This window comes from Homalodisca vitripennis, chromosome 3 (assembly GCF_021130785.1).
Source record: "Homalodisca vitripennis isolate AUS2020 chromosome 3, UT_GWSS_2.1, whole genome shotgun sequence".
NCBI classification, from domain to species: domain Eukaryota; kingdom Metazoa; phylum Arthropoda; class Insecta; order Hemiptera; family Cicadellidae; genus Homalodisca; species Homalodisca vitripennis.
In genome coordinates, this window is record NC_060209.1 from 131,185,734 (window position 1) to 131,200,292 (window position 14,559).

At 33.5% G+C, this 14,559-nt stretch overlaps 1 protein-coding gene across 1 annotated transcript in view; it reads right to left on the reverse strand.

Annotated features, from left to right (window-relative positions):
- Nucleotides 1-769: 769 nt before the first annotated feature.
- Nucleotides 770-14,559, reverse strand: part of LOC124357507 (acid ceramidase-like) — a 40,181-nt gene continuing 26,391 nt past the window's right edge. The window contains exons 7-9 of the mRNA XM_046809373.1: nt 8,626-8,847; nt 7,634-7,867; nt 770-2,389 (exon numbers count right to left, since the gene is read on the reverse strand). Of these exons, the coding sequence (XP_046665329.1) occupies nt 2,300-2,389; nt 7,634-7,867; nt 8,626-8,847 (546 nt within the window). The 3' untranslated portion in view covers nt 770-2,299. The remainder of the gene's footprint in view (nt 2,390-7,633; nt 7,868-8,625; nt 8,848-14,559) is intronic.

Consider the following 14,559-nt stretch of genomic DNA (forward strand, 5'->3'; position numbering starts at 1 on the left):
TGCACTAAAAAAATTCACTAATCAACAGGTTAATCAAAACATGTACGCATTCCTACACATTTGCAGCACTTTTGTGAATTGTAATGTACACTTAATAAACTAAAATAAGGCAGTACGGATATTTCTGTATGCCAAGATTAGTGTGACTCCAATGGTACAGACACATCAATATGAGTCGCTTTAAGGGTTAATTATGATTATAAATACACAGAAAGTATAAAAGAACAATACATACACTGAGGGCAACATCACAGTTACATAATATGTAAGTATGGCTCAAAATTTATTTTGAATGGCACAAATAAGGCACTCTAATATAAAATTAATTATATTATTTTATGTTCATACATTAAGTAGTATAGATAAAATAGTACATTTTTTTTACCTCAAGAGGGTAACATTATATAAAATGTTTCTCAAACAGTTAAAACAATACTAACTTTAAACCAGTATATGTGAAGTAACACTATATATATCATACTGTAATAATTTATTAAATCAGGCCGGCATACTTTATTTTTTTATGTTATTGCTCCAACTCTCAATCACTCTGATTCTGATCGAAACTGTCAATGGCATGCTGCTGGTATGGAGGTGCAACAGCCCATTCACACTTCCATTAGTGAAGTGCCATAATGCATGTGCTCACATTATAAAAGAGATATTGTATAATGAATTATTTCAACATTAAGTGTACAATAACTTTGCACAATGAAATTCTCTCACATGAAAACTGGAACTGGCACATTTAAATGAACTTCACATCAGATAACCAAGAAACAGAGTACACATTCATATTATTATGTTTTACATATGATATAGGCTGCCTCATTTTATCTATACTAACAGAGCTTATTCTACGTAAACGAAATATTAATAATATATTTTCTAATACAATCTGCAAAATTAATGTTTTTTGTGTTATTTCTTCAAATTTTAGATCTGCTTTATTATCATCCACCAAACAATGAGAGTGATGCGCCGCCCACCACTGCCATGACCAGCCAATTCATAAGCGGTCAACTTAACTGCTTGTCCCTTAACGCTTTAGTAAACGACAATCACTTATATCACTGGTGCATCGTTTGTAATATGCCCTGAAGAAACGTCAACATCTTTTATCAGGTCAGGGGTATCATATGTTCACATGGACTTTGTCCGGTTTCACTCTACAATTGGTCACAACCCCAGAGGCTCACCACAGTGTGGGCATAGCTTCGGTCTCAACACACAGTGAATCCAGTACAGGTAAGCATGACCAAGATAATTTGTTAACTAGATAACAGAAACAGTGTGCAACAGCAGTGATATAATGTCAACACTATTTATACCTAATATCTATTCTCTACTAGTTATTTAACACATGAAACTGGATATTTATTCATAATGTAAAGTAAATCGATGAAACACAATTTTAGTTTTAAATACAGAAAGACTATATTCTTTCGAAAATTTACCTTCATTTAATAAGTGTTATTTATGTACAGGTTTGAGATTATTTATGTAAACACTCTGGTATGATTTGTTTATTTTAACCTAGTTTGTAATTATGTGTTAGGTTAATTATTTACCTCAAGAAGAGATCAGATTGCAGATCTAAACTTAGTGTTACTGATTTTGGCATCACTGAACGATGGCAGATGTCCGGAAAAATCTTGTTTCCTTCAAAAAATGAAAACAAATAGTTTGTATTAACAGGACTTTATCGTCCTTTAGTATTATTCTTTGATGGTAAAAATATTTTAATTTAATGTTTGTAAGTTTATAGAATTCACTAACCAATGTTAAAATATTTTACACAAATTACAATAGAAATTGATACTAAGGAAAGCTATCATCACAGGCACATACGAAGTCAAACAGCCAATGTTCAAATTTAGTATCCTAGTGAACTTAGATTGAATATAACAACAATATGATATAATTAATAGTGTTATGATACTGGTATTTTAAAATTTAAAATAATAAAATCCTGTGTACTACATAAACTAGGACAGACAATAGACTTATATTTCTAAAGTGTTTAACTGTTCACTGAATAAACATTTAGAATCATAGATTATCATTAAAAGAATTGATTACTACAATTATTTCTAGGTTAGTCTCCTTTCCAAGGAAGTTATCAACCTTTACTCTTAATTGATAAAATAATATCTACCAAAGTGCCTATAGTCTATTGGTATTATTAGAAAAAAAATATAAGAAGTTATTAACCTTTACTCTTAGTTGATAAACATAATATCTACCAAAGTGCTATAGTCTATTGGTATTATTAGAAAAAAATATAAGTATTGAAATGCTAAAAAGGCCAACAAGGATCCTCACAGTCCCTCTCCCAGACTTGCAGTCGGCCCGCAGAGACGTCCATCACAGCTGTCAGAGTTGTTTCCTGGACAACAACAACAAAACTCAATAACCGTTTCCTAAAATTCATTCATCACTGCAGCCTGACTTTACAGACTGTGATGGCTGCTATGTCACACTTGATACAGTCAATGACTGCTTAAACATATTCAGTTAGAACTTAATACTAGACAATGATTTCAATGGGATTATTGTAAGGTAATAGAAGCTGCTGAAAGTAGAAAGCAGGTTTAATAATACAAGTCTTCAGGTACGTGTACATAAAGGTTTGGTGAGATAAAGAAACTGAATGGGTAAGTATTTGACATACATAGCCTTTTTGTTGTTAGAGATTGTGAGTGAAGGGGATTGGAGGGTGGATTTAAGGATATTGGACTTTTCTATTAGTCTTATTGAGGCCATGAAGGCCAAGGTACTAAGAGGTAATTTGGGACACTACCCTACCTTGGTCAGGATTATCATACTGAAACAAAATTATTTACAATTTTATATGAAGATGTTAAAGTGCTTCATGTTATAAAAATACATTATAAGTTACTTCCATTTACCCTGTCCATTACTCTCTCTGGATTAACAACTATCAAGAAACACTTTTTGCTGTCTTCGGAGTATAGTAAAATAATAGGATAACATGCTCAATATAAATTATGTTTATCACTTTTGAAACACTTGTTTGGACAGTGAAAGAATTATAAAGATTTCATGAATATGGATTAAAACTGCTTTAACAATACACTACAAATATTATTATCAAGGATACTTTACGTTGTGTCTATGGCAACAAGAAAATTTTAAAGTAATTGATTATATAAATATTGTACAAATTAGAGATCTTCCCCTTAAAATCTTTTTACAAGCTATTCATGTTTAGGGCATTGCTTAACACAAGTTCCATTCAGACCACATGTGACAGAATTATTTAGGTTACCAAAAAATGTATTCAACTTTTGTTTTGACTTTGCAGATGAGAATATTATGAGATGTGATCTAATTATAAATCTGTTCTGACAGTACTTCCAAAATATGTAGATATTATGTACATAGACCCTTAGCATCTAGCCAGATTATTATCCACTTGATTGCCACACCAGTTTTATCATGCCTGAGAACTGTAAGATGGTACACAATGGCTTCTACTAGTGTTTATTTCAACTATTCAGCTCAACCTTAATTTTGTTTCAATACTACTACTAAACTCTAACAGCTAACTATGGAATTAATACGAAATCAAATGATAAGTTTTACTAAGTTGTTCAAAATAAAATGCCATTGTTTTCTGATTTTTAAGTGCGTTTTTCAAGTTGCTATCACAATTTATGTATTTTATATATTGATACAGTCAGTATGGCCAGAACTAATTGTAATAAAGATTAGAAAATTGTATCATATTTATACTTCACTGAATGCTTTGTTCTGAGTTAGGCATTCAGCAGTGTAACTTTTTTTTGTATGTTAACCCTTTGCACGCCAACGTACCTTCTACAACGGACGTCGGCCATTTTGGTGAAAACGGCCAACGTCCGCAATACTAGTACGTTTGTTTTATTTACGAAAGACGGCTTATAAAATACTTTAAATCATTTGAAATTCAACTATTTGATAGTTATTAAATAGTTGGATCATAAGTTAAAAAAGTGGTTTTATGCTATTTGGAACAGTTTATTTGCTTTGATTTATAGTATTTGTTTTGATTTTGATGGTAGCAGTTGTTCCGACGATCAGTCTGTGTTGTACTGTAACAAGCCGTCTGCATCGTGCTGTTTACGCTTATGTTTGTTTTGCTTATATTGTTTTCTGAACAACATTTTATGTGTATTACTTATATTTATATTGTAAAATGAGTAAACGAGGGCGAAATAAGTCACCAGTTAGTGAAAATACTTAATTTAGTGGACTAAATGAAGCGGGGAGTGAATGTTGTGGATACGATCTCGGTGATGAATATGTAGATAATATTTTAGAATCAGAGGAATCAACTGTAGATTCTGATTCTTGTGAAGATGAACATATTAGTGATATTGTGGATGATACTGATGAAGACCCTGACTTTGTGCTGTCGGGTAATTTAGGCTATTCATCAGATGAAGAACAGTTACCATCTACTTCTACAGGTAGGCCTAGCGGTAGACCAAGGGGTAGGCCTCCTCATATTCTGCCAGATACTTTTGTTGCCGATCCAAATAATTTAGCTAGCCCTAGGCCTAATAATATTACAAATCAACTCAACAATAGAGCCTGATTAGGCAATCAAGCCATTCCTGAAGACTGTAATTGGAGAATAACTAACGGAAAATGATGACCCTGGCAATAGTACAAACTTTGTTTTCACTGAAATACCTGGCCCAAAACACTATCCTCAAGGTGATGCAAAGCCGATTCAATATTTTAATTTATTTTTACTACTCTACTCGCAGTCACCTAGTTCTTGGTTTCGTGAGATGTCAGCGTCCGAAACCGTTTTGAAGCCATCCTCCAATTTTTTCATTTAGTTGATAACCGCCATCCTCCCTAACCGTATCCATCCTACAAACTGGTGAACCCTGGGTATGATCCTGCTGGAAAGTTTCAACCATTGTTAGAACATGTCAATAGACTTTCAGGATTTATTATACTCCACATAGAGAACTTTTCTATCAATGAAAGTCTTGTTGGAACAAAAAGTCATTCACAGCTACTACAATATCTCCCCAATAAACACCACCATAAATGGAGTATCAAATTGTGGATGATATGCGATTCTATTTCTAAGTATTGCCTCGGATTTACATGCTACAAGGGTAAAAGGGATGAGGATGGACATTCTGAACATGGACTTGCTTATAGAGTTGTTACAAGGCTACTGAGCATCGGACAATACTTAGGGAAAGGCTACCACTTGTTTGTAGACAATTTTTTCAGTTCCATTTCATTAGCTAAATATTTATTTAGCAAATCAACTTATATAACCGGGACTATTAGAAGAAATAGGAAGGGGATTCCTGATCAAATAAAGACAAAGTTGAACGTTGGTCAAGAGATGTACATGAGAAATGATAACTTACTTATGTTAGCCTATAGGGACAAAAAATCACAAAAGAAACCTGTAATCCTTCTCTCCACAAAAGGTGCAGTAAAATCTGTGGAAAAGGTAAAAAAGAGATACAATGGAGACGAAATACAAATGAAACCTGACATGATTGATCAGTACAATAAGTACATGGGAGGAGTAGATGGATCAGATCAGATGTTGTAACTGTTACCTGAATGAGCGAAGAACACTCAAATATTGGAAAAAGGTTACTTTCAATGTATTTGCCCGCATGATTTTGAATTGTTACATATTGTACAAAGAGAATTGCACTGGGAAGCAGTTGTCAAGCTTCAGTTTACAATACAGCATAATTGAAGACCTATTCCAAGAATGGCTTGACACAAACAACAATCAACCCCCGAAATATGGCCGGTGGAAATGGAGTGAATGGTTTTGGTATGGAACACTTACCTGGTAATAAAGAAAGAAACTGTTGTGTGTGTAGTAAAATTAGCACAGCAAGTGGAGGTCCTAGAAAGAAATCTAAATTGATATGTAGAAATTGTCAGAGAGGTATTCATCCTCTCTGTTTTGGACAGCACCGGTGTTAGGACATTTCAACCTACTTGTAAATAATGTAAATGTGACTATTAGTGTTAGTGTTTTGGTTGTAAAGGACAAAAAGACAAGTAATATTGTGTATGTGTGCAATTTTCAGTTTTTTTTAACTTATTATATATGCTACAGTGTTATAAGTTTCCACCACATCACATCTGTATAAGATATTTGAAAAAACAAAAAACATACTTCCACATAAGGTAAGTTTTTCAAAATTTTGTACACTAATAGGTTATTAAATGTAAGTTTATTGATACGTGTTACTTTTTTACAAAATGTATGTTTCTTGACCACTTATTTGTAGGCCAAAATATTTTTTTTTTGTGTCAAGAGGATTTTCAAATACATGTACCTACATTTATGCTAATAAATGTATATACATATATACACATTCCAAATGTATGTTTAATGAGATAAACAACAGTGAAAGAATCATTAAATTATGTTGAAAAATAAAAAAGTTATGGTACACTATGTAAGCCCATGCACAGGCTTCAAATTTGCCTTGACTCTTTAGGCACTTACTTATTGAAAATGGACCGGTCGTGCAAAGGGTTAATGACCTAATTTATCAATCAAGACCTGACAAGGAGGAGGTTCTGACATGAATTTGGTAAATGAAGCTGATCGTGGCTGACAAGAAACACACTACATGTGCGCTGACAGTGGAGGAGGTATGTGCCCAGCGTCTAGATTCGCCAACTATCACTTATCAAAAAAAATTATAAACAAGTTTGTTGTAAATAGAGTATATAGTGTACTTTTAGTATGTATAAAATTTGATTTTATTCTTAGAATACTTCAAATTATATTGTAAAGTAAAAATGTATATTTACTTTGTTCCTAATAGCTCAGGCCCATTTCACCTCTTCCCCATCCCCCTTTTCACACCCCCCTCCCAATTTTAATCCTTAGGCATAAATAGGTTACTCACTTTTTTATCAATTATTGCTAATATATTTTTTATGTCTAGATTGTGAGGAAATGGCTTCAAACAACATCAGTAACTATGTTACAAATCTGAACAAAATTTGTTCAATAAACCCAGATGTAGGCTACTACAGCACCGTAGAAAACCTCGCACTTAAGGAGTTAATGGTGAAAAGTATTTTTACAACTTGAGAATGTCCATTGGAGGTGAAAGCACAGTGGGCATTACTATGAACTTGTTCCTGTGGTTGTACAATGCTTGTGTGTAGGTATAAATGTTGCATATAATTTGCCTGAGGTTAAAGTTGTTTGCTATGGGCGAACAGTTGATTTGAAGAAAACGGCAGAAGAATAATGCTTAATCAAAACTCACAATCATTTAACACAGCATTATTAAGCAATAGCTACCTCTACAGATGTTCCTGCAGTATAGCGTGATTGTCATCAGCAATTGAATGCCATTTAATAAGGCATGACATTCCAGCGATAATTAAAGCTAATTGGAAAATATTCTCATATTTGGAACCATTTCTGAATAAATGAATGTCTAATTTGAATAGCCAATGAGTCAGATGTTAAAATTTGGAGATCAAGATAATTTCTCAGAGATACTTTAAGGCATGTTGTTGACTATGTTCTTAATAGTTACTAATAAATCTTGTGTCAAAGATATTATGAGTAAAAAAGAACAGTTAGGGATGAGTTTACTACCTTGTTGAGTACAGGCCGAGTTGATAGAACACTATACAAGGTTTGCAGTGGCTTCTGCTGGCCGGCCTGGTCCATACATTGCACAGCATACTCGCGTCGGTGATCATAGAAAGGTGTCTGGCTCCAGTGATCAAAGTTGGTCTCTACCAGGTACCAGTCACCTGACTGACCCTTGTGCCGACTACCCAGAGGCCAAATGTCAAAACTGCTCCTGCCTCGAGTTATGATACATCCCTTGAGCATACAATAGAGATACATCAACTTATTTGACATTGAATTATTCATGGTCATCTATAAAAACATATAAATAGGTTCTAGAGTAAATTAAAAATGCTTTCCGATGGATTGTGAATTATACTATTTCATTTTCTACGCAATTAAGAATTATATGATTAAATTTTGAGTACTTCTGTATAATTGTTATTGAATGTACTAAATTTATTTTTCTTTACAGTTAAGTTCACTTGCTTACTTAAAAACCAATTAGGTGTAAATAAACTAAACTTTAATCTTAATCATACAATGTTTAACCATACTGTACCATACAAGAGTGATGATGACGACTACAAATCTGGTTTAACACACTGTCCATGGCAGATATCATAGGATGTACTGTATGATGGTGTACTTAACATCACTAAGTATAGACCAGCACTGAATGTGTTAATGTATAAAAGTAACAAATATTCATAGCGAGAAGCTGGACTGCTCTTAGTCTTATTCTGCTCATTCCAAGTGTTCCAAAGGTCTATATAAGAATCTCAACAAACAAGATAAGGGGAGTAATTAGTACAAAACAAGATCGGCATTACACATAAAATATGCTGACACATAAGACCGTGTGGCCTTCATCTACCACAATGATCAATTTTAAGAACTAACTAAAACGTTCAACATGTTAAGACAAAACATTTATTTCGATCCCCATATCTCACCCATACAAAGCAACTATTGTAGAGGATTTATATTTATGTTGTTACTGACTCAGTTACCTGGTGGGAGGCGTTGCCAGCCAATATGAAGTAGACAGGGGCCACTAGAGGAGTAGAGGCCAACATGTCCTGAGCCTGCTGATAGCTCTGTGCTGTCTGCATGACTCTGCGAGTGAGGAGACCCAGCCACGCCAGATCTCGACGCCCCAGTATCCACTCAACCAGCCCTACATAACCTCCATTAGAGATAAACCTCTCGTTCACACTCAGGCTGAATCTACCCTGGAATTAAACATATCATATATGAAAAATTATAATAACAAGTTGAAGAAAAAGCAACACTAACAGCCCATTATTTTACAATAATACATATCTTCAATGAAGCAAACACTAATACAGAATTCATATTTTTATAAGCCTAAAAATCACTGGTTTTGACAGTTCAAGTGTATTAAATGATTCCATGTCATCCACAGTGGTTTTGGAAGAACAATTTCCCAAAATTAAATGAATAATCAATTTTAGTGAAAACACTTACAATACTTTCCCGATGTTTTATTCCATTGTGATTACCAATACACTTAAAGGCATTATACAACAGTTCCACTGCCTCAAATGTTTTTTTGTATTTTTTTAATATCTCCATGCAGTCTGAGTTGATATACCAATCGGAATATATCTGAATAATATATTTAAAATTATTATGTACTAAACATGAATATGAATGTTATGCAAAATGCCCATCATTTCACTCTAATGTTTGGGCTATTACTCTATCCGGGAAGTGCTAGTCAGAAATTCTGCGGCTGCAGAAGCCTTGTGTGCCAGAACTTTGTCTTGTTGGAACATTACTTGCATTCTCACATTCAGTGCAAATCAGCAATAGTGGGTAACAAAACTTTCTCTAAGAACTGAAGTAGCGGACTCTTGTAAGACTCGCAGGGTAAAAATGAGCACTCAACACAAGTACCCAATATGGTGCACTGCAGTTTATAACAAATCTAACTTGGTAATTACACTTCATACAATCAGAGTTTTCTTTTGACCAGTAATGGCTTGATGACAGTAAAACATGACATTACATTATTTGTCAAATTGGTCTTAAATAAAAATTTAGCTTGACCAGCTAGATCCTTCAAACTAACCACTAGATTTTTTCTGTGGGGACACTGAAGGACAAACTGTACATAATAGGTATGCTTCGATGGAAGACATGTGTAGCAAAGTGATGGACATTTTCCATAACAATTTCCACAACACTCGAGCCTTAAATGACTTACACAGGAGAGTGCCCATATGTATTTATGAAGATGGAAGTCTCTTTGAAAACCTGCTTTAATTCACAATTCAGCCATTACAAATCATTACTTTTAACAGTAAATAAAGTACTTTTTTTGTATAAAATATAATATACGTCAAATTATGACAGCTTTCTAATATTCAATTTAAAAATAATGCACTCTGAATTAAGTTTTTGCTATTGCAAATGACCCCAAAAACCTGCAAACTTAGAGACTAAAATGAAGCTAAGCAACACCCCACCACTAAACTCAAAGCTGAGGAGAAACGGTGAAGACTATGAGGACTTCTTCCTGAAACACATTGCGTTTTACCTGGAGCACATGACAAAACACTATGGCTACAAACAAAGCGAAAATCAAAACAGTGCACACGCAACCAAAATCCCATAACATAATTTTTTAGACCAGCAACCCCAATCAAAAGAAAGACACAAAATACAACTCTAGAATGCAGTATGGCCCCACTGAAACTCAATTATCTAGAAACCCAAACACCTGACAGAAAATCACTACTGAAAATTGCACACCAAAACATCAACAGGCTATCCAACAAAATTGACAGACTGGCACACTTCCTTCAGACGAAATGGTTAAGCAGTGCCTTTTTACCCCTTAACTGTCACAACCGTGTAAACACATGTCAAACTGCTGCTTCGCTACACGATGCCTGGCAGTTGTAAGATGATATTGATGCATTGGCCTATAGTAGAGTTTATTTGAACTACTACAAATCCACAGTAGTGCTGTTTAATTGCTACTACACTCTGACAGTCAACTAAGGAACTGTCACGAAATCACATGGTGTAGCATAAAAGGACATTAGAAACAGAACATTGTTGTTTTCTAGTTTTTTCAATTGCGTTTTTGAACTTACTACTGTAATTTGTTTTTAATTTTCTATTTTGATTGTGGTTCAGTTGTTATAGAGGAGGAATTATTTGGAATAATGATGGTTTATCAATTTTAGATCTGTCCAGATACATTTTTGTGAGTTAGAAATTCAACGGTGTGTAACTTTTCTGGGAATATTGGCGATAATCTGGGAATTAAGTACCGTATATCAAAATAACACCAAGGATAAAAAGTTTTATAATTGCACTTTTCTGGGAATATTGGAGGTAGGATGTGGACTCAATTTATTAACTACGAAATGACGTGACGAAACTAGAGATTCTGACGGCAGTTTGGTAAATGAAGATGTTGCTTAAGTTGAGCATGGTGGATGAAAAACACGCTACATGTATGCTGACTGTAGAGCAACTCTGTGTGCGGAAAATTAATCCGACAGTACTGGGTGACAGCACCATTGCAAACTCAGCACTTAAGGATTAATAACTGTCGAAAAAGTTTCTGAAACTTTCAGAACTCCTAGCAATTTGAGAAAAAAATTGTATTACATATTTTTGTACCCAAACTATTTGGAAACAAGTATTAAGCATTGGTTTTGCATTTTCAATGTCAAAATTGTGTCTTTTAGATTGAAATTCATTACCGCGCAGAGCTGATTTTTCTCCTCCAGGCGCCTATTGGAAGCAAAACCCTTCATATCCATAATATATCATATTTAAATTCATTACTAATGTGCTTTATTTCTGTACTAGCTGTTAGCCCGCGATTTTTAGAACCGAAGTCCTTATAAAAAAGCAATTATGATGTAATATGATGGGAGTCCTACAAACATTTTAAAACGTAAAGTAGGCATACATCAGGTAGATATTTGTTAAGTTTATGGTAAATAGTATCAGAGTTTAACTTATTTATTATAACATGTTTGGCACGTGTAGGAGCATTTCTGGTTGTAATTAATTATATACATAAAAGTCACAGCTGAATCTGCCTTGTAATCCCGATCAAGAAAACAAATCTCGGATCACACAGGTCTCGGAAACTTACTTTGGTCAAAAAGCATATATTTCCAGTCCTTGTCATATATTTCAGGTCTAAGATATTTCCAGTACCATAGTAGAGGTTTGCCTTGTTGTTCTGACGAAGAAAAAATATATATACTTACATAGGACCGAGATGCCTACTTAAGGCCGTTTAAATTCACTTACCTACTATGTCACAGGTTAGCTTGACATATTGCCTCGATTAAAATACTATACACGTTCGATTATATAGTTCTCGCGGAAATCTATGTTGTTAAAAATCGTGTTGGCATAGTGGAGTTTGCTAGGACTGAAAAGCCTATTACGACCTAGGGGAAGTCCTACCTACTTCTTATGCACTTCCGGTATAAGGGGGAAATCCTTATTAAGGTTATGCAACATTCCAAAATAAACCGTTATTAAAGTTTTGCGTTACACTTGTTTTTTGGACTGCAGCAAGGGAAATAATAAATCGTTAAGGTATGTTAGTATTCATTTCTCTGTTTTTTCTGTAAGCCATTGTTAAAATGTAATATCATAATGTCAAGGAAGCCCACCAGTTTTAAAGTAACTTATGTGAAAACATTCATAACTTTGTTCATTAAGGTTAGTTTTACAACAATATTTAATGCATTAGATGATTTTAATTCGTCACTGGCGCAATCTGGAGTAAAATTTATATATTAATGTTTTATTTACTATCTGCATTACACTACAGATCAAGCACTGTTTTACTTATTATTGATAAAATTTAAATGTAAACAGATCTTTCAGAAAGTTTGTCGAATTAAAGCTGTCAACAGCTGTTTTAGTGCCAGATTAATTTGAATTATGAAACGTTATTACGTTTCGTTCTTATCATAACATTAGAATGAAAACAAACTAAGTTTTCAATTTGAATTCGACCTTATTTGGTGCAATGAATGTGTTATGGGTGGTAAAAAGCACTCTAAGTGTCAATTCAGACCGAAAGCTATACCTGTTCCAAATTTCAGCACAATCCGTACAGCAGTTTCAGCGTAATTCGAGGACAAACCTCCAAACATCTAAAACATACAAACATCCAAGTATACAAACATTCAAACTTTCGCATTTATAATATTAGTGGGATTGAGAAACTCATGTCTCGAGAAAGGGAGAGACAGCAAGAGCAACCTAGCGGCAGTGGTTTGAAACTGCCCCTGCAGTCAAGGTTAGTTCACCCGGTTTCTCCTAGGGAGCACTCATTCTTATCATAACATTGGAATGTAAACAAACTAATTTTTCAATTTGAATTCGACTTTATTTGGTCAAATGAATGTGTTATAGGTGGTAAAAAGCACTCTACATGTTAATTCAGACCAAAAGCTATACCTGTTCCAAATTTCAGCACAATCCCGTACAGCAGTTTCAAAACGTGATTTCGAGGACAAACCTCCAAACATCCACACATCCAAATATCCAAACATTCAAACTTTCGCATTTATAATATTAGTAGGATTTAGTTTACTAGGTTAGTTTCAAGGTTTTAGAACCATTTTCCAACTTTATTTTTTTATACTGTATGTACCTACTGAATCAAACAGTTGGCCACAGCTGTCGCTGATCAGCTGTTAGTTGTTGTACTCATACATAAACCTTATTCTGTGACTGATTCACTGTTCATGTTATATTTTGTGGTTCGGTTTAGTGATTTACAGCTATGGGAAATCCTCTCTCATGTTTTTATTGCCAATATTTTTATGAGCTATTTTGAAACTACAGCCAAATCTAAAATGACATATTTCCCAAGAAAATGGATAAGATACGTCGATGATATTTTTGCAATATTTAATAAAAATGAAAACATACAAGATTTTATCACAACTCTAAATTCGTTTTACCCCTACTATTAAATTTACATATGAAATTGAACAAAACAATAGTATCCCATTTTTAGACGTATTAGTTATTAGAAATGAAACAAAATTTGAATTTGATATCTACAGAAAACCAACTCATACAGATAGGTTCATCATCAATGAATCTAACCATCCATCTGCACAAAAAAGAGCAACATTTAATTCAATGAATTTATAGACTATTAAATACACCACTTTTCAACAGAAAAACTACAAGAAAGAACTAAATTACATCAAATCTATTGCTATGTTCAATGGTTACACTACACAACTCATTGACAATATACTAAAACAAGCTTTAAAAAAGAAAAAGTAGAAAAGATAAGACAACATTAAGACCACCTGAAGACACAAAACATGAATTTATTTGCACAACATACAGCACTTTTTCAAACAAAATATGCAAAACTTTTAAAAAGCATACAAATAAAACTGTCACTCACAGAACAAGCAACAAAATTATCCCAAATTTTTAGGAAACCCTAAGGACAAAATTTCAAAATGATAGTAAATCAGGAATTTATGAAATTGGATGCAAATGACTGTGACAAAATTTATATTGGACAAACAAAAAAGAACAATAAAAACACGATTTAAAGAGCATTTATCACACACACCAAATATGGAAGAGTTGACAAATCTGCTGTAGCCAAGCACTGCATTGAATCAGGACACAGAACATCAATTACAAATCTAAAATTAATAAAAGAAATAACAAAACCAATGAACTTGAATGCTTGGGAAACACTATACATAAACAGAAATAAAGAAAAACTCATGAACAATGAAGAGGGCCCCTATTGAAAATTCCAATCTTCTTTCTTTCTGAATTTATTCAAAAATTAAACTCTAGTCAAATATAATTTTTTCATACTAGCTGAAATATTTCCAAAATTTTTGTATTTACATTTTTACACCATATGTTATTTTTAATATTAATTGTAA